The 22763-nt window shown below is 42.3% G+C and overlaps 2 protein-coding genes, 1 long non-coding RNA gene and 1 other non-coding gene across 5 annotated transcripts; 2 read left to right on the top strand and 2 right to left on the bottom strand.

Moving 5' to 3' along the window:
* Positions 1–2404: 2404 nt before the first annotated feature.
* LOC127774831 (leucine--tRNA ligase, cytoplasmic-like) lies at positions 2405–5153 on the bottom strand. Its single transcript, XM_052301121.1, has 3 exons — positions 4898–5153; positions 4690–4755; positions 2405–3740 (listed from the first exon to the last, which is right to left on the bottom strand). Exon 3 carries the CDS (start codon positions 3727–3729, stop codon positions 2761–2763), a length of 969 nt encoding a protein of 322 aa, XP_052157081.1. The 5' UTR covers positions 3730–3740; positions 4690–4755; positions 4898–5153; the 3' UTR covers positions 2405–2760.
* A 1546-nt stretch (positions 5154–6699) lies between these two features.
* LOC127774360 (WPP domain-interacting tail-anchored protein 1-like) lies at positions 6700–11606 on the top strand. 2 transcript variants are annotated; one of them, XM_052300587.1, is made up of 5 exons: positions 6700–6849; positions 7801–8310; positions 8378–9522; positions 10234–10398; positions 11140–11606. In XM_052300587.1, exons 2-5 carry the CDS (start codon positions 7818–7820, stop codon positions 11344–11346), a joined length of 2010 nt encoding a protein of 669 aa, XP_052156547.1. In that variant the 5' UTR covers positions 6700–6849; positions 7801–7817; the 3' UTR covers positions 11347–11606. The 2 variants fall into 2 exon arrangements, with proteins under 2 accessions (XP_052156547.1, XP_052156546.1); XM_052300586.1 differs by having other exon boundaries at positions 6734–6849; positions 7804–8310.
* Positions 11607–12479: 873 nt separating this feature from the next.
* On the top strand, positions 12480–13696 carry LOC127774426 (uncharacterized). The gene is made up of 2 exons (XR_008017735.1): positions 12480–12927; positions 13338–13696. It is a non-coding gene; the product is annotated as an uncharacterized LOC127774426 (long non-coding RNA).
* Positions 13697–16634: 2938 nt separating this feature from the next.
* On the bottom strand, positions 16635–16706 carry TRNAQ-CUG (transfer RNA glutamine (anticodon CUG)). The gene has a single exon. It is a non-coding gene; the product is annotated as a tRNA-Gln (tRNA).
* Positions 16707–22763: the final 6057 nt, after the last annotated feature.

Genomic DNA, 22763 nt, shown 5'->3' with positions numbered 1-22763 from the left:
CATCATCCACTAACAAGATGCCACATCATTATCCACTAATTAACAAGATGCCACATCATCATCCACTAACAATCATCACATTTAAACATCATGCAAACATGCTATATCTTTATAGTTTTTATAATTTAAGAGCTTTTCAAATACAAACATGTTAAATTATCATCCAACATAATTCACATAATGTTTCAATGTATATCTTTGTTATGTTTTATGATATCCTATATACTTATATAGTTCATCCTCACTTAGTGCTTAAATGATTAATCTATGGTCCAAATTATCTTTCTTCTTTTTTTCTCTAATTAAGTCATATCACATCAATTGTTTTTAGCCTTTAGATGGTTAATCTACGGTCCAAACTATCCCCCTACTTTTCTTCTTCATACTTTTCTTCTTCCATAAAGTCATACCACCTTACTTTTTACATTTGAATCACCATTCTACATACTATTTAAATTTAAATTATTATAAACCATATTAATTTACTTAATCTAATGTTATCTAGCTATCTTACATGCTATTTTTTTATTGTTATCATACTAAATTCTCGCAGCAATACGCGGGGTTTCATCTAGTTTGTATATTTTTATGTAACTTGCACTATAATTTTAGTGGTTTCGTGTAATTTACTCTTTTTTTATACGCATAATTGTCCTAAGTTTGTCCTTCAACAACCGGCCCACGTGTGAGAGTAATTAGCCAACAAAGAATAATATTTCTATGCCGTATATGTCATCCAGTAAATAAGGGTGTGTTTGGTTGTTTGCACCACTCCAACCTGGCCCTGGCCCGTATGAACCATCCAGGCTGACATGAGCCTGGATGAGTGAGTGCAAAATAAAGTGTTTGGTTGTCTGTATCATATGAGGCTGGATAGTGTAAGATAGTGTTTGGTTGATTGTATAAGAGATGGACGGGATGCCAGATGCGCTGAGAATGTGTTTGGGTAGTTGCATATGGTTGAGTTTGGTTGCCTCTACCATTTGATGGTGAACTCACCTCTTGGGAAATCAAGTGCTATTGCCTATTACTTCTCAATATATATATTTTTATCAAAACAATTTACAACTACTTGTTTCAGAAATAAATTCAAGGAAATTTCAGGGCACAATTCGCTTGAATGGTTTCAGATCATACCAAAGGCATTCTTTAGAATGCAAGAACTATAAAGCATTCATTCATGAATCAATTTAATTTATATAAAAGTGCTGTAAAATCCATGTGTTGCAAATAAGTTCAAACTAGGTGTAGTGTTAACTGAAGTTTAAGATAAAGACATAGGTTATAAAAAAGCACGTTAATTTTTCTCTCCTTTTAATACTAAAAAAAATACCTGTGCATTGCAAAGGAAGCTATTTTAATCTTATTATTGTTATAAAGTCTAGTTAAGGTGAAATTTACTATGAGAATTCATTTGGATATATTTTTCTACAAAATCATGAGCTGCAATTAGGAGACCGATCATCTAAAGTTAGCATGCGATATATTTTTTTTAAAAAAAAGAGATTTCTTATCCTACTCCTTCTGTATTTCTGAAAGCAAATGAACTTAAAACCCGACTCAAATACGAATATATATTTCCAAAAGCGAACGAATTTAAAAACCGATTCATATACGAATGACGTACCAAAATACCAGCAAAACATCTTCAATTTTTATAATAGTAGAGATACATTTGACCATTTTTTTTTCATTCTTTTGTCTGTGAGACATATTTTAACATGCATGCTCTTTTTTAAAAAAAAGAAAAAGAAAAAGAAAAAAAAACATTCCTAAGCGGTTGTAGTCTATAAAAATCTCTAATGTTTTATTTGAGATCACCGGCAGCATTCCACTTTGAGCTACTACAATAGTACGATACAAAAATATAGAATACTAATGCAGACCAATAATTTGTTCAATTTAGTACTCTGTACTTCTTTAGCGAACTCTACCACAAGTCCACAACGAGATAGACAGCATGTAGTATCTGTTAAAATTGACTTTGTGACACGTCCACGATTTGTCACTGACTTTATCACGTTCTATAATATGCCATCGACTTTTGCTTAACTTCTACAATTTACCATCGCTGTCCGGTTAGTCTCCGTTAGTGTACAAATTTGTCAAAATGACCAAAATACCCTTGGGGCAAAAGCTTTCAAAATTTGGATAAAAATTCTACTACGAGACTACATACTACGAGACAAAATTATTAAAATAAAGCCAACTCCTGTTGTAGTAGTGTTACATCTTGCCTATTACAGCTTCTGTCGATAAAATTATTAAAACATGTACATTATTGGATTATTTTACAAGCTTTAAAAGACACCAAATGCATCAAAGATTATCAAAACCACTAATTATTTGCCTTCCATTATGCTGGAAATAAAATAAAATATGATAAATATGATGTCAGGACGTGCGATGACGATGCAATACAACGAGGAATATGATGATGCAACCAGGGAATTTGTGGAGTAGTGTCTTCCGATCTTATTTATGGGCTCAAATATCAATCGTATATGCATATTGGGCCATTGTATAATCATAACTGCTAGTTCATTTTCTATTTGCTGCTTGCTAGTATCTCGTTCCTATAGTAACCAGTTGAGCTTTGATGGAGAGCAATTTTACAGTTCTTGAGGAGGTACCACTAGTATAGAATTGCTCTTTGATGGAACAATCAAGGATGTCACTGGGGTCTAGTTTAGCTCTTCACTGGGGGCATAGCTGGTAAAATAAGAGGGGTACTGGACATTAGCAAAACATCGTTGGGGTCTACTGACCCCGATGATTACCTGTAGCTTCGCCCCCGGTTTGACCATATATTGTCTCAGGTCTGAGTGTTGCTGCGGCCAAATACACATTTCTGCCTTCCAGGACCATCAACTTGGGTGGAAATGGCGGAATAACCTTCATATTAATCAGTACATATTCCTGTGGCTCGACCTCATCACCTGATGCCCGATCATGGCCAAGACAAGGTTGGCGATCTAATGGGGAGTAGATCATGTACTGCTTGCCTTTGACAATCCTGTGCATTTTCTTCAACTTTCTCATCTGCCATTGGACAAAAGCATCATAAAATGGATTCATATCAGTGGTTATAAATGAACGCCTCCAATCACAACTTAGCCCAAAATCCTCGAGATCTTCCATGGCCAGCGGAGGAAAGTAGCTTAACCAATGATGAGGATTTTGAAATTCCACAATCTCTCCATCAGCAATGCCAAAGCTCCTCATGATCTCCCACTGGGATTTGTATGAGCCAGATTTTGCTACTGACTTAGATCTCTTGCTCCTGTACTTACCTTGGGCACTAGCAGTGGTCTGGCCATAAATTCTATCATTTGTCAACTCAAATTTTGAGTTTTTGTTGGCTGGTGGGAGCACTGGAGGATTTCCATACTGTTGTATCTCTTTACCAAGCTTATCAACTGATGCCTTGATTGGCATTCCAGTACAGTGGAAAGCAAAGGGTAAAAGGACATTTGAGCCATGGAGTCTGTGGTATGCTGCAGCAAACTCAAGCTTCGATAGTGTGAAGGCATGGCCTAAATGTAGCATGCCATTCATGTATGGGTATGTGAAATTCCCAAAGAATTTTTCACCAGGGCTTGGAGGTGTATCACCAGCCTTTGCTTCGAAAACCTTGTTCTCTTCCCAACATTTTTGCACTTCAGATTGGATCTTAAGCAAAAGGTCCCTCCGAGCAAAACTTTTCCCTTCATCATAACTAGATGACATTTTCTCTTTTCCTAATGAACCAACAAAAGGGTGTTAAATACAGAAATAAACATTTTTTGTAATGTACAAAAAACCTGAAACAAACTACAAACGAATCCAGTGTATGGTCCAACGGTAGATTGATTTAAAATGCAGTATGCAAAACCCCCAAATAAACTGTACTTGTGAACAGCTTTGATTTGTGATAGAAAATAAAGTGGTTACTGAGAGTAAACAACAGAATAACAGAATATTGTGGCAAAAAAGTTAGAATTATTTGCATAATGCAAGACAAAGAAAGTCGCATGAAACAGATCAGATAAATAGTTATCTTGTGAAGTATATGGAAAGCTATAGTTGATGCAAAGTAGCAAAATCCAACAAAGCAAGGAGGGTAACAGACAATACCATCTATGAGTAGATTATTTTGATTCAATAATATGTACAGAGCAAATTTGTTGAAAGTTCTCACTAAATCACAACTATCACAGAAAAGACATGCCTTTCAGGAAATGTTTCAGGTTGTCATGCTTTTTAAATTTTAAAGCTTTTGTTTTTGGAAGTTGGCCACACTGCTGTAAACCATCAGATCCCCATCCCCAGCACATTTGGTAGTCTAGTTTTAATGGCAAGATTATATTCGAATTTCAATTTTGAAATATCTATTCGTTTATATGGATAGTCCATATCTACTTCAATATTAGCCATCTCGTCCCTATTTCACTTTTCATATCTAATTCACTAAAATTTCTGAAATAATAACTCAGACCTGAGTTTAAACATTTTCTGATGAAATACATGCAAAGAGGTTGGTTTTTCAAAAACCATTGAAGGTATGGGATTATTCCAAGTCTGCTACAACGAGATTTGATATTTAAATGATAATTTGCAGGCAAACAGAGGCTATTGAAAACTGTGATTCTTATCTACAATCTAATTCGTTCCTGTAGATTTATCACAATCAAAGCAAAAATCTAGTACCTTGGTATATGACCAGAATGCAATCTCCAGTCTAGCACCCTTCCTTCCCCTTAGTTCATTTACACCCTGATGAATTACATGGAAAAAAAACGCAAACCAAAATGTTACTACAGTACTTGACATAATCCCCTCAACCCTAAAAAAATTTAAACAAAAATGAAGTATCGCATCCTCAACATTTGAACAAGGAGGAATTGCATTTGCATACCGGGGGGATTGTGATTTGTGAGGCGGCGCAAGAACAAGAAGAAGAGGTTGCTTGCTGCGGCTGCTCCAGTGGTTTGGAGGCGGAAAGAGTGCTGCGACATGGCCGCCGTCGAGCCCCGTTTTTGTACTCGCTGCAAAAGCAGTAAAACCCTCCAATCAACTGGAAACCTAGGGTTTCTTGGCCCCTACTTCTCCTTACCCGCGGGAACCCGTCAAGGCGTCAAAGACGAACAGCTCCCTCCAGTCAACCAACCCACCACGGCCGCGGCGGCCATGAGAAAATTGCTATGCAATCTTCAACGACGGGTTATTTTGGCTTCATTAAATTATCACTTTAAAAGATAATGCACTTTGGCATCTAAATGAACTGAAATGCCCCTCATCCTCTCTTTCTCTTTGCGGAATAAACGAAATGGCTTATTTGCAAATGCTGAATATAAATTTTATATACGTATTCTTAGCGATGTAAAATCAAAGGCTGAAAAGTAAACTTTGATAAAAAAAAAATCTCAAAATTAGTTTCAAATTTAAGATTGAAAATTCAAATTTTAGCTGATAAGCAGCATACACGAAAAGATAAGGCCCTTAAAACTCCGGTAGCCTCACTTTATTTGTTTGGCCCATCGTCATTACGTGCTGCAAGAGAGGGATATGGACAAGTACATCGTCTAACTAGCATGCCATTGACATCCTATCAGACGTGTGCCACCAACTGTATAGGTTATAGGTCTGTTTTTCTATGGATAGACCAAACTAAACATCATTTGAAAATAGTAATTTAGAGAGATCAAAATACAATATGGCATACAAAGCGGGGGATCCTAATGGTCGATCGATTGCCCGGATACTGGGGTAGCGATCGATCCCCTCCCCCCCCTCCCTCCCTCCACCCCTCCACCTGGTTTCCTTTTTTTGGCACCGCATTACTTTCCTATTTTAGTAAATTTATACACATAAAGTTTATACACCTCAAGTTTACACATCTAAAGTTCAGAGACCAAAAGTTTATAAGTCAAAAGTTTATATATCCGATTCAAATTTGAATTTGAATTCAAATATTTTTTTATATATAGTATTTCTATACATCTAAAGTTTATACACCTAAAGTTTATAGACCTAAAGTTTATAAGTCAAAAGTTTACATACCCGATTCAAATTTGAATTTGAATTCAAATATTTTCTATATATAGTATTTCTATACATCTAAAGTTTATACACCTAAAATTTATAGACCCAAAGTTTATAAGTCAAAAGTTTACATACTCGATTCAAATTTGAATTTGAATTCAAATATTTTCTATATATATATAGTATTTCTATACATCTAAAGTTTATACACTTAAAGTTTATAGACCCAAAGTTTATAAGTCAAAAGTTTATATACCCGATTTAAATTTGAATTTAAATTCAAAATTTTTATATATAGTATTTCTATACATAAATTTTTCTAACTTTTTATTTTTTTAAAAAATTTTGTGCGGTGTACCGTAATGAAGAGAAGAAGGAGAGGAGGAAGGAGGGAGAGGAGGGATAAGTGTACGGTATAGGGGAAGGGATGGGCGGGTGATCGCTGGGCGGACGGAGGAGCGATCACCGGCCCATTAGGAGTACCCAATTTTCTTGGCGGCAATGGACGTCTCTCTATCGGCTGTTCTGGGCTGAGGAGGACGAAGGCAAAGGGGCTCTCCGGCCCGTGGGCTGTTTCCACGTCGTCCGTTTCTGGGCCGCACGTGCGCCTAGTGGGCACGCACGTCTCCCCCACTTCTTTCGTTTTTTCCATTTCCTTTTAATTTTCTGAAAAGGAAAGGGAGGAGAGAGAAAGGCAAAGAGGAGGCGAGGCAGAGGAGTGGAGCAGCATCCGAATCCGGCCACCTCATCATCTCGCCTCGCTTCCCGGCGGAGATCGCGAGGGCGACGGCGGCGGCGGCGGCGCGCTGCCTCCGACGAGCCCAGGTAACGGCAAGCCGCAGGCAACCTCTCCCATCTCGCCGCCTCCTGCTCGCGCGCGGCGTGAGGATGCCTCCTGCTCTGTAGTCTAGTCCGTGTGGTTCACTGGTAGGTAGGTTGTTGCTTTTAGCTGCGAGCAGCGAGAGATTCGGGTCAACCGCTCGCGCGCGGAGGGCCGCCAAATCTGGATCACCCCGTGGGTGGGGGGACTAGCTGGTGCTGGTGGGAATTGGGATAACGGCTGATACGGCGCTTTGGTTTGGTTTTGTATGATGTAGTGCGCACGAAAGCAGAGCACTTTTGTACGGTCATAGTGACCATGAACAGCAAATCCGACTTGGAGGAGAGGGGGAATCCATCAGGATTACTGACCCGAGTTAGGAGAAGCCCAATTTCAGCATTTCCTGTGCTGAATGGAGCACATAGGACGAATTGTCATTCTATTTGGTGTTGGATCATGAGGTTGAATTTCCTTCTGATCTGTTCTTGTTAGTTCATTCGGGGAGGTGATTCTTTCTGTCCCTCCATTTTTTCTCTCAAATAGTAGTATTGCGTCCCAGTCCTTACCGAGGTTAATGCTTGTTAAATTGGTTGACGATATCGGGGGAACATGTAAGCTGGGCCTTTTCTACCTACCTATGTCATTTTGGACCGATGCCTGATAAGCTTGATTTTCCCATAATGTTCTTGTCCAATCAGGCTACAACATGATTGGTTTTCTGATGTGTACATTTTCTGATTTTTTTTAATATAAACACTCTTAGGTGCTTTTGGAATGCTATTAGCTCTTAAAACCTTTGGTCCATCAAATGAACCAGAAGCTACAAACGTCACTTATGATAGATAATTTTTTTTATTGTTTCTTTTTTATTTTACTTATTTTGGTCTTCAATATTCCTATTTGTGCATTTCTTGTATCTCACATGTCTCCCTTTTTGTGTATAACCAAATGTGTAGCAGGCAGAAAAGGAGTTATGGATGTCGAGAACAGTATGGATGATGACCATTTCCAACAAAACATGCGTAATGGAGATGGAATGAATGTAGAAGGAGGAAGTATGGAAATTATTACTAGAGTGGAACTTGAGCTTGCATTTGCCTCTGAGAAATTACTAAATCTGGAGATGTTGGTGATGGAGATAGCTCGCAAGGCTACTGATTTTGAGCCTCCTACATTGGAAGACGAATCTGTTTCTTCTGAAACTGCCGAGAGTGCTTTTGAATTGGACATCCTATATGGTTTTCTAGATGCAGAAGTAGGGGAGTTAGATGACATGATCAGTACTCTTGAGACTGATATTCAAAATGTTGAGCATATGGTTTGTGAAGATGAATCTGGAGGCAAGATTAAAGCTAGGCTAGATGCTGCTATGGTGTCTTTAAAGCAGATGAAGGAATTAGTTTCTGATATCAGAAAAGAGTCAGCCAAGTTTGAGAAAGCCATAGAGTTTCCCCATGACAAAGAAGGTAATGCTCAGTTACCCTGGGTTTTATATGCATCAATTAGCACTCTTTTCTAACTACAATTATACAGGCATTACTGGAGACGCTGGGTATGAAAATGGTATTGTGTCATCCCACACTAGCATGAGGACAGAGGATCAACGAAGAAATGTTTTGCAGATGTTAGAACAATCGATAGCAAGTGAACTGGATCTTGAAAAGAAGCTCTCTGAATCAAGATGTATTATAGAAGAACTCAAACTAAAGCTCCATCATCATGATCAGGAAAAATATTTCCTGGAGGAATCTATCGAATCATTATGTGGGAAAACATTTGCAGCAGAAAACGCTTCTGAGGTACTCTTGGGAACTTCAAAGGAACTTGTGGACAAAGTTAGTACCATAGAGTGCCATCTAAGTGCATCAAGATGTAGGGAGGGTGATCTAGAGTCGAAGTTAGGAGAAAGCTTGATGGGATTATCTTCACTGCAAGTCAACGCAGAGAATATTCAAGAAGGGAGTCAACATAGTGGAGGCACAGAAACTCATCCAAGTCCTGAATTGTCATCCTTGCAGGATAAGGTTAAGGAGCTAGAAAAACAGTTGAGGGAATCTGATTCACAGTTGCAGTTGGCAAAGGCATCAGCAGAAACTTTTCAGGAGGAGCAGAATGTGCTGCATGCCGAGATAAGCACATTAGAAAACATTATTAAGAGTCTCAAAGAAGATGTCTCAAGAGCAGAAAGTAGAGCACAAAATGCTGAATTAAGGTGCATGCAGCTAACTGAAGCTAACATAGAACTTAATGGGGAGCTAAACTCTCTTAAAAGTCATGGTTCAGAAAAGACTAGCCTTTTGGAGAGGAAACTTAAGGAGTCACATACCCAATTAGAGCATGCAAAGGCATCTCTTGATGCCACTGTTGAACAGCAGAGTATGCTGAGATCTACAATGTCGGACATGGAACATATGATTGATGATCTGAAGGGAAAGGTTTTAAAAGCTGAAACCAGAGCAGAGAATGCTGAATCTAAGTGTACATTGTTAACAGAAACTAACTTAGAACTTAGTGAGGAGCTATCGTTTCTGAGGGGTCGAGCAGAAAGTCTAGAGAACTCATTACATGAAGCCAACCATGTTAAGATGTCTACCGTCAAGGATATTGGAATCAGAACAAAAATCATTACTGATTTGGTCACAAAACTTGCATTGGAAAGAGAACGACTTCATCAACAGGTCTATACACGACTGAATACACTTTTGTTGCCGTTGTCAATACTTTAGCTTTTTTATATATACATGCTACTCGTGCATAGTTTGGAAACACATGATTCAAGAAAAAGATACAGATCTTCAATTAGACCTTTTAATTTTACTGTGTTGAATGACACTGTGGATTGGTCTTGCTTCCAAATTTAGCAAGACATGAGTTGATACAAAAAAGACTAGATGTTAACCTTACCTTTTAGTATTCTAAGTAAATCCAAATATCTGTTTACAACTATGTTTGAAGTCCATACTTGTGTTTAGACCGATGAACCATTTTCATTATTTGCAAAGTTTTGGTTATTCTTGTTGACGAAGGTAAACAAGACAATACATGATGTGAGTGAGACTTAGACAGTGGGGGATTGTGACCTAGCTTTAGTGCATCAAAGTTCAAAGATCTGCATGTACCTTTTGAATGTAAACAGAAAATCTAAAACTTTGTGGTGGAAAAAAGCTGACATGATACTATTTTCATGGTGTGTTTTGTTTTCCAATTCAAGCAATGGTAAGTGTTTTGGATTATTTTAGGAAGGAAAACTTTCGTATGACTCGTGCTACACTAAATACAGTGTGAACTCATATTCTACCAAATCTGAATTAATCTGCTGTATGTTAAGCAGTAAGTTGAACTGTTGCTGTTCCATATTTATTTGATGATTTCTTTTCTGATGGCTCCAGATTTCGTTGTTGACAAAGAAAAACAAGATATTGGCTCAGAAGTGCAAAGGAAGTGTTAAGGATGACACTCAATTGAGCAAAAATGTTACTGGCAAAGATGTTGAGCTTCATTCTACTAAATTAGCGGAGGAAATAGTTCCTGATTTTTTGTCATCACAGACTAAGGTGAAAATTATCTTTAGTTGATTCTCTTTTTCATACTGTACAAAAAAGGTATAAATTGCTGCTGCTTGGTCGACATCATCCACAACTATTTGATACTCATGCCATTAGTAAGTTAACATTTGCAGTGGTGAAGTAATTAGGTCTAGCTTGGGTTTGGGCTGAACCTGCCAATTTAAGTTTGTGGTTAGGTTGAGCTTTGTGTAAGATGGCCAGATTGGGCTCAACCTCTCAGGTACGACTTGGGTTGTGTCAGCAACTAAAAGCCCAATCACCCTCAGCCCAAGTACCCATTGGTAGTAACTACACTTTCGTAGTATGTACTCAAGTCAGTCAATCTCTCATTCGTAGTAAGTACGCATTTGTATGTACTCAAGTCAGTCTATCTCATTACTTTTAAAATATTGTGTAGTAAAACTTCTTTTAACAATTGAGCTATAGTTATATAATTATGTTTACATGAATTAATTGTACAACTGTATTGAAATTTCTTGGATTAACACAGAGATGTATGAAACAGTTTTCTCTTGGTTCTGTTGCAATGTAATTCCGCTTTCTTCTTTCTAATAAAGACGCACAAGTTTGTAAGCAGCATATCTGTTTGAGATCTCAGACGTAGCTGTCAGCGCAAGACATTATCATAGTTGATTGATTATTTCTAAATGCCTTTTAGAACATGGATAATATCTTGATCTGACTTCTGAGGTTTTCAAACTCTTGTTGCATTACTGAAATTGTGTACAGGCTGAGAAACCTGTAGACCCTAGCAATGAGGAAGAGAAGACGAGCTCTTCAGAGGATGATGACTCTGCCGGGGAGGGCACTGCTGAGGCAGTCCGGACCATACAGCCGTCAGTGCTGAACTGGAAGTACATCACCGTGGCATTCCTGATCTTGTTAGTCGCTGTCTTCATATACTTGCCACTCCCAGAAGAAAGCAGCTCCGTTTGAAGAGGCCAATGCAATGATGGCTAATGTAGTCTGTAGTGTGTACACTATTTACATCCCTGTTTTTTTTTTTCTTTGTTTGTTTCACCCCCTTTCTGCTCATAGAATAAGCAATTTTTGGTGCTGTAGACTGTGGTATGTAGTGTTCAGATCTGGCCTGAACTCGGTAGTGATGCACTGATGCTCCTGGATGAGTGATTGTAAACTCTTAGTTTGGCTGCCATTGCCCAGTCTTTTGGCCTCTAAGACAAATGGTTATGACTTGTGACTAGTAAATTTCCTTCTGATGATTCTAATTATCTGTAGACTAACACTAAGAATGAGGACGGACGGTACTGAGCGGAAACTCTTCCAAAGCTCCTGTATTGATGCTAAGTGCCATCAGAATTATCCGGTACAGCTGAAACTTGTGACAGGAAGCATTCCTAAGGGCTGTTCAATGCGTGCCCCTGGATCGTTCCCCAGCTCACACCGTCCGCGCGGCGTGTCCCTGCAGGGAGGCGCGACCCCCACGAGGGAAACGCGCGCCTCTGGCTCCTCAGCTCTCTTTTCCGGAGACGCTTCCTCGACACTACGCGTTGGGGCGACCCGGTGCCCTGTCCCCTACCTCCTCCCCTGGTGTTTCCCCTTCTTGCCCCTCACCAGCGGCATGGTGATGAGAGAGAGAGAGAGAGGCGACGACGACGACAGATCTGCGACGGCCACAAGGATCCACGACGACCAGATCCGGCCACAGCGCGCCGCGGTAGCCGTCGGCCACCAGCCGGTGACGGGCGGAGACGGCTTCCTCGCGCCGCGGCCGCCGCCGGCCACCAGTCGGTGACGGGCTTGGCTTCCGCTCGCCATCGGCTAGGAGTGAAAATGGTACGGAATTTTTCCAGATTCCGGTCATGTTTTCAGAAACGGAATCGGCTGGTCAGATTTTTTCGGAAACGGAATCGAAAACGGAAATATTTTCCCAGAAACGGAATCAAATATGATAATAGCAGTTTCCGTCGGAACTCGGAAACGGTCGGAAACATTCCGGAAAAATTGTCGGAATTTCCGAAGTTAAAAAGGCCCATAGATTCAATAGTCAATAATTCATCCCCAACTTTCCAGCCCAACCCAAATCGTGGAATCTACCCTAACTCAAGTCTCTAACCGGCTAACCCTAGAGAGGAGAGAGACAGACAGACGCAGACGCGAGCCGGCGGCGGAGCGGCGGCTGTGGTGCATCCAAATCGCGGCATCGCGCGCCCCCGCGCCCACCGCCCGCGCCACCGCTCGCCACCTGGTCCGCCGTCCTATCCTCGCCCCCACCATCTCGCGCCGCCCTCGCTCTTCGCCGTTTCGCCGCTGGCCGCCGCCACCATCTCGCACCTCCGCCGGCCGGCTTGGTCCCCGCTATCTCACGACGCCGTCCCGCTACGTCTCGCCGTTTCACCGCCACCACCACCACCACCACCGACGACGATGCGACAGCCACCACCACCGATGACACCTCAAGCCCCACTGGCGACTCTTCCTCACCGCCACCAACGCCGACGACTCCTCGCCTCGCAGTAGCCAGCAGCCCAGCGGCAGCAACTGAGCAACCAGCAGGTGTTATTCCTCATTCCTTAACCTCCACCTCTGTCACTCTGTGTTAGTGTTACTGTGTAGGCTCTATATATTTGAGTGAATGTTGAATGATTGATGTCTTTTATTTTCTTTGTACTAAGGAGCTTGGTTATATTACATTCTGTGTAGGGAGCTTGAATACTGTGTAGGTTTTATTTTCTTTATATGTTTATGCCTTCTTGCTTCTGGATTTTATTTTGTTCTGTTAATTTTGTAGAAGTTATTAATATGCTCTATTGCCATTTGCCAAGCACTCCAATTATAGAAATACTGCTTTGTTTGTGGGGAATAATACAAATGCAGCTGAAAAATAATATATGCTACTATGTCCAGCTAAGGACAGACTGTGGTCTTGAGCCTAAACCATTGATTTGATTTCTTTTATGCTGCAGATTTGTGATGGAATCATCAAATGCAAGTAGCAGCAGTGCAAGTGTATGCAATGCGGGCATTGTAGCTTTGCCAGCATCACAACCAACCCTTGCAAATGTAGGAGATCCTACCACAAATGTGGGTGCAGTGGCAAGAGTAGAAGTTGCTGTTCTGTGATGATTGATGAACTAAGTATTGATGGACTGATGTTCTGTTGTTGTTCTCAAACCCATTTCCTGGAGAGATAGGCTGATAGCAGTATAGCACCTGAATTGTGTATACCTTATACCATTGTGTTTTGCTGTATTCTTTTAGAATATTTGTTATGCAAATTATATGAAGTTATAGAAGAATATATTTTGCTGTTGATACTAAACAATTAGTCTTGATATAATTGTGTTTTATGATGAATTGTTGACTGTTGAGACTTGAGAATTGGACTTGACAAAAGTTTGAGGGGTTCTTGTATTCCGATAAATTTTCGTTACCGTATCCGGATACGCCGGTTCGTTTTCGCTCCGTTTTCGGTTTCGATACTATTCGTTTCCATTTTTGTTTTCGGTGTTTCCGATTCCGATTTCGGAAAAAATATGAAAACGAAAACGATAAAGGTCGTTTCCATCCGTTTTCGTACCGTTTTCACCCCTACCGTCGGCCACCGAGCCCTGCGCGTCGTTCTCCGTCAGCGGTGACGGGAGAGAGAGAGAGGCGGCGACGACGAGTGGCGGCAAGAGAGAGAGAGGCGGCGGGAGAGAAAGGATGTGGGAGAGTGGATCCAGCTGCCGGCGAGGTGGACAGCGACCGGCGACAGGAAAGAGCAGGAGAAACGGCGACGGCCACCGGGATAGAGAGGGATAGAGCAGCGACGAGTTAGAGAGGGAGAGAGAGGAGAGCGACGGAGGGGAGAGAGAGCGGGAGGCGGCGGCGCATCTAGGCGAGGAGGGAGAGGAGAAGTGGCGAGGGGATAAGGCCAAGAAAATCAGTGAAAAAAATGCTGAAGGAAAAGAGAAGAGAAGGGAGAAGACGGTGGATGCTCGGTGGGCTAGGGGTAGGGAAGGAAGTCATATATGTGGCTACGTGGGTTGGGGCACCCCATTGTGGGCTAGAGTATCTTCATCAGTTGCTTGAGATTTTGAAGCCCCAGCTGTAAGTTTATGACTTTGGGAGATGTGTGTCCTATTAAGTGGCTTCAGTTAGTGAGAGCATCCATAGAGTGGCTTTGGTTGTACATGTCCTAATGGGCGATTGGTTGCTGCTACGTGGATGACGCGATCACTCTTCCCTTTCCCCTTTCGTTCGTGGTTCAGGAGTTTTGCTGTTGGGGTCTCCCTTCTTTCGGCCCGTGCAAACCCAAACGCAAGGCCATGGTTTAAATATATTTAGGGATGGCAATTTCCCTGTGGGGACCCGCCCCTACGGGGTCGGGGACAGGGCGAAAGATGACCCCGCGGGGGGCGGGGCTCCGCAAACAAGCGGGGACGGGGGCGGGGCAGCTAGTTCACCCGCGGGCCCCCATGGGGACCCGGACATCCAGTAGACCATAGGAAAATCCAGCCTAAGACAAACTTGTATAATCTGTCCAGCAGCAATCCGATAGCCCATTAAAAAATCAGCCCAAAGAAGCCCACACGAGCAGGTATAGATGCAATGCAATCCACCTCAACCCTAATCCCCATCCATCTCCTGCTGCCGCATACCTGTTGCGCAACCGCCCAACACTGCTCCTCGCGCAATCGCGTCCAGCACCGCGCCGCGCATTTCCTTGCGCCCGGCGCCGCACCACGTCGTTGTGCCCTTGGCGCACGTTCTCCTCTCCTATTCCTCCCGAGTTGAAGCCTGAAAGGGTAGCCTCAAACAAGAGAATGCTCGCGTGAATTGAAGACCGACGTCTTTTGTTGATTCCTAGCCCTCAGATGCATGATGGTTGAGATCGTCCCCCAACGTGCAGGTCAAGCACAGCTCCAACCCTCTTCGCTGCTTCCACACTACCATCAACGTCTTCCGCCCACAAGCTTCGTTGTGCTGCCCCCATCGTTCTCCTTTGCTGTTGTGCATCCAATGCGGGGCCCGGTCGGGTTCCGGGGACCAGCCGGGGGCGAGGGTGGGGGGAGATTTCGCCTCGAACTCTTGGTCTGGGTCAGGGCGGGGCGAAGAATGCTGGGCCGGGGCCGGGGGCATTCTATCTCCACCCACCCCGACCCGCCCCCGTTGCCTTCCCTAAATATATTCGGCCATAGTTTAAAGGAATAAGTTCATCTAAGATCCCTAAACTTATTTCATCCTTCAACCAGAAAACCAGATACAACGGGTCCCTCAATTGTCAAAACCGGTGCAACATAAGTCCCAAGGTGATTTTGGCTGACGTTGCACCTATGTGGCTCTTTTGACTAGGTCTTCGTCTCACGTGGCATTGACGTGGCGCTTATGTGGCAATTTGATCCCGGAAAAATAATAAAACCGTGGGCCCACGTGTCAGCGACACACAAAAATAATTAAAAATGGTAGGCCTCACATGTCATCCTCACTCCTCCCTCTTCTCTCTATCAGTGTCAGCAAATTGACGAGGAGCAAATCCACTAAGGGCCCATTTGAATTGGAGGAAAAACATAGGAATTTTGGAAGATTTCAATCCTATAGGAAAATTTCGTATGAAGTCCTTTGAAACAAATGATTGTATTCTATCCAATTCTTGGAAATTCCTATGGAATGGATAATTCTATAGAGATTTTGGAGGAAGTTTAGTAAGAGCTTCAACCTCTTGGTAACTTTCCTTTGAGTTTATCTCTCTCATCCAATTCATGTGTTTTTCCTACGGTTCAATCAAATGGTCATTCATGTGCTTTTGCAATCCTATGTTTTATACTTGCATTCCTATAAAATCCTACGTTTTCTCAATTCTGCGATTCAAAGGGGTCCTAATCAGCTTGAGAAAATTCGGTGCGATTTCATAGGAAATTTATCTTAACAATGAAATAATCAGCTTGAGAATTGCGATTTCATAGGAGATTTATCTTGACAATGAAATTTAAACATCATGCTCGTTACACCACTGGGCCCTAATCAGCTTGAGAAAATTAGGTGCGATTTCATAGGAGATTTATCTTAACAATGGAATAATCAGCTTGAGAATTGCGATTTCATAGGAGATTTATCTTGACAATGAAATTTAAACATCATATGCTTGTTACACCACTGGAATGAAATAATCAGCTTGACAATTGCGATTTCATAGGAGATTTATCTTGACAATGAAATTTAAACATCATATGCTCGTTACACCACTGGAAAAAAAAAAGTTTAAAAAAAGTTGCAAAAACAGGTTCCACCGAGATTTGAACTCGGGTTACTGGATTCAGAGTCCAATGTCCTAACCGCTAGACCATGGAACCACCTGTGACTTTAATTCACTTTTATTTTTAAATATTTTTGGAATATAAAACGACAAAAGATAACCCGGTGAATCTCTAAACCTTTCTATCTATAAAATTTAAAATACAAAATAACGAGATAGAGTTCGCATCTGCTACAGTTACCAGTACAAATGGTATCTATACGCATAACAGTTTATAAATAAATTGCACCGACCGTCATTCTTCCGGACTCCCAGATCGTTCGTCGATTTCTTTCAGGTTTTCGTCTTTCCGATGTCGTTCGACGCGGTCTCCCGGCGGGAGACATCGCCGGCGGCGGCGTTGGAGGAGGAGATGGCGACTGTGACTCAGGCGCCGCCGCCGTCGACGCCGTCCATGGTCGGCAATCCAGATGGTGGAGCTCCGGCGGCGGCCGCGGACCAGAGCGCGCCGTGCGCCACCGGCGGCGAGATGTTGGTGGGCGAGGGCCGGCTGCGGAAGGGGAAGATGGTCGCCGAGGACCAGAGCCCGCCGAGCGTCAGCGGCGGCGCACCGGCTGACCTGCCTCCCGGCGGTGACACTGACACCCTCCTCCTGGGTGTTCGACGGCAAGAAGACGCCATTGCAATGATGACGCCGAGCATGAAAGAGAATGTCCGGAAGTGCAAGCTGGCCGGCCTGAGGGCCGCCGCTCCGGCCGCGCGCCGGCGTCCCCGTCCCGTCGAGAAGAAGCTCATCGGCGGCGCCGCCATCCTGGGAGCCGGCCGACCACCGCACGTCGCCGCGGATGAGGCGACGCCGCCGCCGGGAGCCAAGAAGCCCAAGCCTGACCACCGCGCGTTCTTCTGGACCGCACTAGGGCACGACATGGCGTCGACGACCTCGGCGGGGTCCGACACGGGCGCGACGCTCGACAACATCGCCGTCGTCGACGACAACCTCCGCGCGAACCTTCGGTACCTCGTCGCCTCGCCGTGGCGGCCGCCGGCGCGCGTCTACGGCAAGAAGATGACGTTCACGGACCGGAGCGTCGCCCAGCACCGGCTGCTCATGTCGTGCAAGGGCTGGCACAACACGCACCGCGGCGGCGACGAGCCGTTCCCGTTCGAGGAGCTCCTGACGCCGGCGGAGAAGGCCGCCGCCGACGGCGAGGGCAGGCCTACGACCGCACCGGCCGGGACTACGACCTCAAGTGCAAGTTCCTCAACTGCAACGACGCCTACCGGCTCATCCTGGAATGGTCCGAATTCCTTAAAGAAAACCACCTTGACGTCAAGGACAAGAACGCCGCCATGGCCAACGAAGCCATGATCGATCTGTGGGCGTTCCGTTCCCGGTGGCTGAGCCATGGCGTGGATGGCCATGAGGACGGCCGGCTCGGGCTGGTCATGGTGCACTACTTCAGAGGCGACGCCCCGCACGCCGACGCCGCCATGAACGTCCACGACGCCCTAATGCAGGTGCGGAAGGCGAAGTTGAAGAAGAATAAGGAGGAGACTGGATCATCGTCGTCGTCATCATCGAAGGTGAAGAAGAAGAATAAGGAGGAGAATGGTGTTGGATTGCATGATTTGGATCGGTTTGGCACAAAATGGAACTACAAATTGAAATGGGATTGGGTCATACCTTGATCTCTAGGAGTTCCCATCTCTCTGTCTTTGTTCTTCTTTCTTCTCTTTTCATTTGGAAGCACAGAGAGAATCGTTTCTCGGTTCTTCCCTATGTTTTAGTGGGTTTTGCTTAATCGGGTAGCAAAGGAAAACTTAGGGTTTAACACTTAGGTATTTATCTCTATTTATAGCCACTGCACACAGGGGGAACCGGCACTAGAAGAGGCGATAAATCCCCCAATAAGGGATGCTCTTGAGAGGTCGTTCACTATAGCGATCGCCCAAAAAAAATATCTCTGCCGACTTGGTTTAGCCGCAAGATCATATTTACTTTCACACTAACATTCTCCCCCTTGATCGTGAGGCTAAATTTATAAGTCCATCTCTCAACATAATAGCATACCAAGATAAAAGATTACAGTGACCAATATAAAGCATAACAGAATCCAGTGACTATAGCACACCATTATATTTTAAAATAAACTTATTTAATCTTACGAGCTCTTTGAACTTATTACATTAGGCATATACAAACTTATGGACTCACTTTTCATTAAAACAGTACATCAAGACACTAGATTACAGTAGTCAATTAAGCACCACTGAACCAAGTGACTATGGTTCCTATTTAATTTCAAAATGAGTCCGCCTTAGTTTTATGGGGAGTCAGTGCCATATAGGTTCCTTCTTATTCTAGGATCAAAGGCTTTTCTACCAAACCTATGCCGACAACATGCTCTTTAAATACAACGGGTGTTAGGCCTTTTGTGAGTTAATCCGCTAACATCAACTTAGTGTTTATATATTCAACGCTTATTGTCTGATCCTGAATCATTTCTTTCACAACATGGTACTTGATATCAATGTACTCGGCAGAAGCACTTGATTTGTTTCTACTCGCATAGTATACTGCTGGTTTGTTATCACAGTATAATTTGAGTGGTTTTGATATACTGTCGACCACTCTCAATCCCAGGATAAAATTCTTCAGCCATATAGCCTGTCCAGTAGCTTCATAACATGCCACATACTCAGCCTGCATTGTCGACGATGCAGTAACTCTTTGTTTGGAGCTTTTCCACGATATAGCTCCCCTTGCAAGGGTGAAAATGTAACCTGACGTGGATTTCTTATCATCAACACACCCTGCAAGATCAGAGTCCGAACAACCAACAACTTCAAGGTTTTCAGACTTTCTATATGTGAGCATGAGGTCTTTAGTGCCTTGTAGATAACGTAAGGTCTTCTTAGCTAATTTCCAGTGTTCTAGACCTGGATTAGATTGATATCTGCCAAGCATCCCGGTAACAAATGCTAAGTCAGGGCGAGTGCACACTTGTGCATACATTATGCTTCCGACAGCTGAAGCATATGGTATTGACTTCATCTGTGTAGCTTCATACTCATTCTTAGGACATTGGAATTTTCCATACTTATCACCCTTCATTATAGGAGCAGGCGAGGCTGAACAATTATGCATATTATACTTCTTCAGTACTTTTTCTATATATGCTTTCTGGGATAGCCCCAAAACACCATTCGATCTGTCTCGGTAAATTTCTATACCCAACACATAGGTGGCTTCACCGAGATCTTTCATTTCAAACTTAGAGGCCATAAATTTCTTTGTTTCCAGTAGCATATTTTTGTCATTACTGGCCAAGAGTATATCATCGACATATAATATTAGGAAGATGAACTTACTCTCCTTAAAGTTAGCGTATATACAGTTATCCTTTTTATTCTCTTTAAAACCAAATTGTCTTATGATTTGGTCAAACTTTAGATACCATTGCCTTGATGCTTGCTTTAGTCCATAAATTGATTTGTTTAGATGACATCCCATATGTTCTTTTCCTTTAGTAACAAAACCTTCTGGTTGTGCCATGTATACATCTTCATATAAATCACCGTTCAGGAATGCCGTCTGAACATCCATTTGGTATAATTCCAAATCATAATGGGCAACTAGTGTCATAATAATTCTGAATGAGTCCTTAGTAGAAACTAGAGAAAATGTTTCATTATAATCAATCCCTTCTCTTTGCGTAAATCATTTTGCTACAAGCCTTGCTTTGAACCTTTCGATATTTCCCTTGGGGTCACGTTTAGTCTTATAGACCCATTTGCAGCCAACTATTTTGGCTCCTTCGGGAATTTCTACTAAGTCCCAGACTTTATTAGTACTCATGGACTTCATTTCGTCTTTCATAGCATTTAACCATTCAGACGAATGTTCACTCTTCATTGCTTCTTTAAATGAGATGGGATCATTGTCTAATATAGGCTCATTCACCTCTTCACTCATAGGTTCATTCACCTCTTTATTCATGTAAGTAACATAGTCACTTGGAATTGCTGACTTTCTAACTCGTTGTGATCTTCTGACGGGTTCGTTATTTTGCTCATCTATCACAACTTGGGGCTGCTGAGTATCCTCATTATTCTCATCATTTGATATACTACTAGAAGTAGTTGCAGGAGCTTCAGCAGGTGTTGCATCATTATTTCTTTCTATTGAAGGTGTAACACGAATATGTGTTGCGAAAACGGGTTCTTCAATTATAGGCATTGGAACGTAATTCAGTTTCTCTTCCAGAACAACTTCTCTGGGTGTCATACTCCCCTTGATTATGTCATTTTCCAAGAACACAGCGTGTCTTGTCTCAATAAACTTTGTAAACTGATTTGGGCAGTAGAATCTATATGCCTTTGACTTATTAGGATAACCGATAAAATGACAACAGATTGTTTTGAGGTCTAACTTTCTCATGTTTGGATTAAAAACTCATGCTCCAGCAGGACAACCCCACACATGAAAATAATTCAGGGTTGGTTTCTTCCCAGTCCATAATTCAAAAGGTGTCTTAGGAACTAATTTACTGGGAACCCTGTTAAGAATGTGTGCAGCTGTCTTAAGAGCTTCCATCCATAACTTTACCAGCAGAATGGAGTGACTTAACATACTTCGTACCATATCCATAAGAGTGCGATTACGCCTTTCAGCTACTCCATTTTGCTGGGGTTCGCTCGGTGCTGAGTACTGGGCCTTAATGCCATTTTCCTGTAAGAACCTCGCAAAAGGTCTAGGAATTTGACCATAAGTAGTATGTCTACCATAGTATTCACCACCACGGTCAGACCTTACAATTTTGATCTTTCAATCATGTTGATTCTCAACTTCTGCTTTGAAAATTTTAAATTTGTCTAATGCCTCAGATCTTTCTTTGATTGGATAGATATATCCATAACGAGAGTAGTCATCGGTGAATGTTATGAATAAATCAAATCCATCCACTGACTTTACATTAAATGGACCACATATGTCTGTGTGGATGATTTCCAAAACTCCCATACTTCGATTTGCACCTTTCTTGATTTGCTTTGAATATTTTCCTTTGATGCAATCAATGCAGTGATCAACGTCTGCATCTGAGAAGTCCAAAGGATAGAGGATGTTTTCTTTAATGAGACGCTCAATTCTCCCCCTCGAAATATGGCCCGAACGATAGTGCCACAATTTCGAAGAAGTCTCATTATCGTTATGTTTTCGTTTGGTACTGACATTTGCATTTAAGGAGGAGTCAACATTATAGGTGGCATCGCACACGGAGATTTGATAAAGTTGTTCCCGCCCATCGGCGAGACCAACCTCTTTATTATCATGCATAATTATACATCTATTGTTTCCAAAAGTACAATAGTAACCATCGTTATCTAAACGTGAAACGGAAATTAAGTTCCTTTTCATAGAGGGTACATAAAGGACGTCATGCAGCTGAAATTTGAAGCCAGTATGAAGTGTGAGAATGAAGTCTCCAATGGCCTTAACTTCAGTTTCAACTCCATTAGCAACTCTAATTCTTCTTTCCCCTCTTCTTAGGGTCCTCCTCATAGTGAATCCCTGCAAGGAATTTGCAACATGAATTGTTGCTCCTGAGTCAATCCACCAAGAATTGGTGGCACAATCAATATTCAGGGATTCATCAACAAAAGAAATAACATCAGTACCTTTCTTACTGAGCCATCTCATAAACCCAATACAGTCCTTTTGGCGGTGTCCACTCTTTCCACAAAAGTAGCACCCATCCTTTTCTTTTCCCTTTTCTTCTGTATAGGGATTTCCTCCAGATTTATTCTACTGGGATTGATTTGAACATTGCCCCTTTTCTTTAAATTGACTAGGCTTAGGCTTCAAAAACTTCTTCTTAAATTTCTTATACCTTTTCTTCTCGGAGTGTTTAAATAGATTCGCATGATCAACTCTTTCTGCCTTAAGCCTTTCCTCTTCTTGCACACACATGGCTATTAATTCATCAATGCCCCACTTGATCTTCATTGCATTATAATCGATCGTAAACGGAGAAAATTCCTGGGGCAGAGATGACATAATGAAATGGATAAGAAAACCTTCGGAGATTTTCATTTCCATTGATTTAAGCTTAAAGGCCACGTGACATTTCTTCATAATATGTTCCCTCAGATT

Source organism: Oryza glaberrima, chromosome 5 (assembly GCF_000147395.1).
Source record: "Oryza glaberrima chromosome 5, OglaRS2, whole genome shotgun sequence".
In the NCBI taxonomy this organism is placed as follows: Eukaryota; Viridiplantae; Streptophyta; class Magnoliopsida; order Poales; family Poaceae; genus Oryza; species Oryza glaberrima.
The sequence above is the reverse complement of the archived record's forward strand: the minus strand, read 5'-3'. Positions and strand labels throughout refer to the sequence as shown.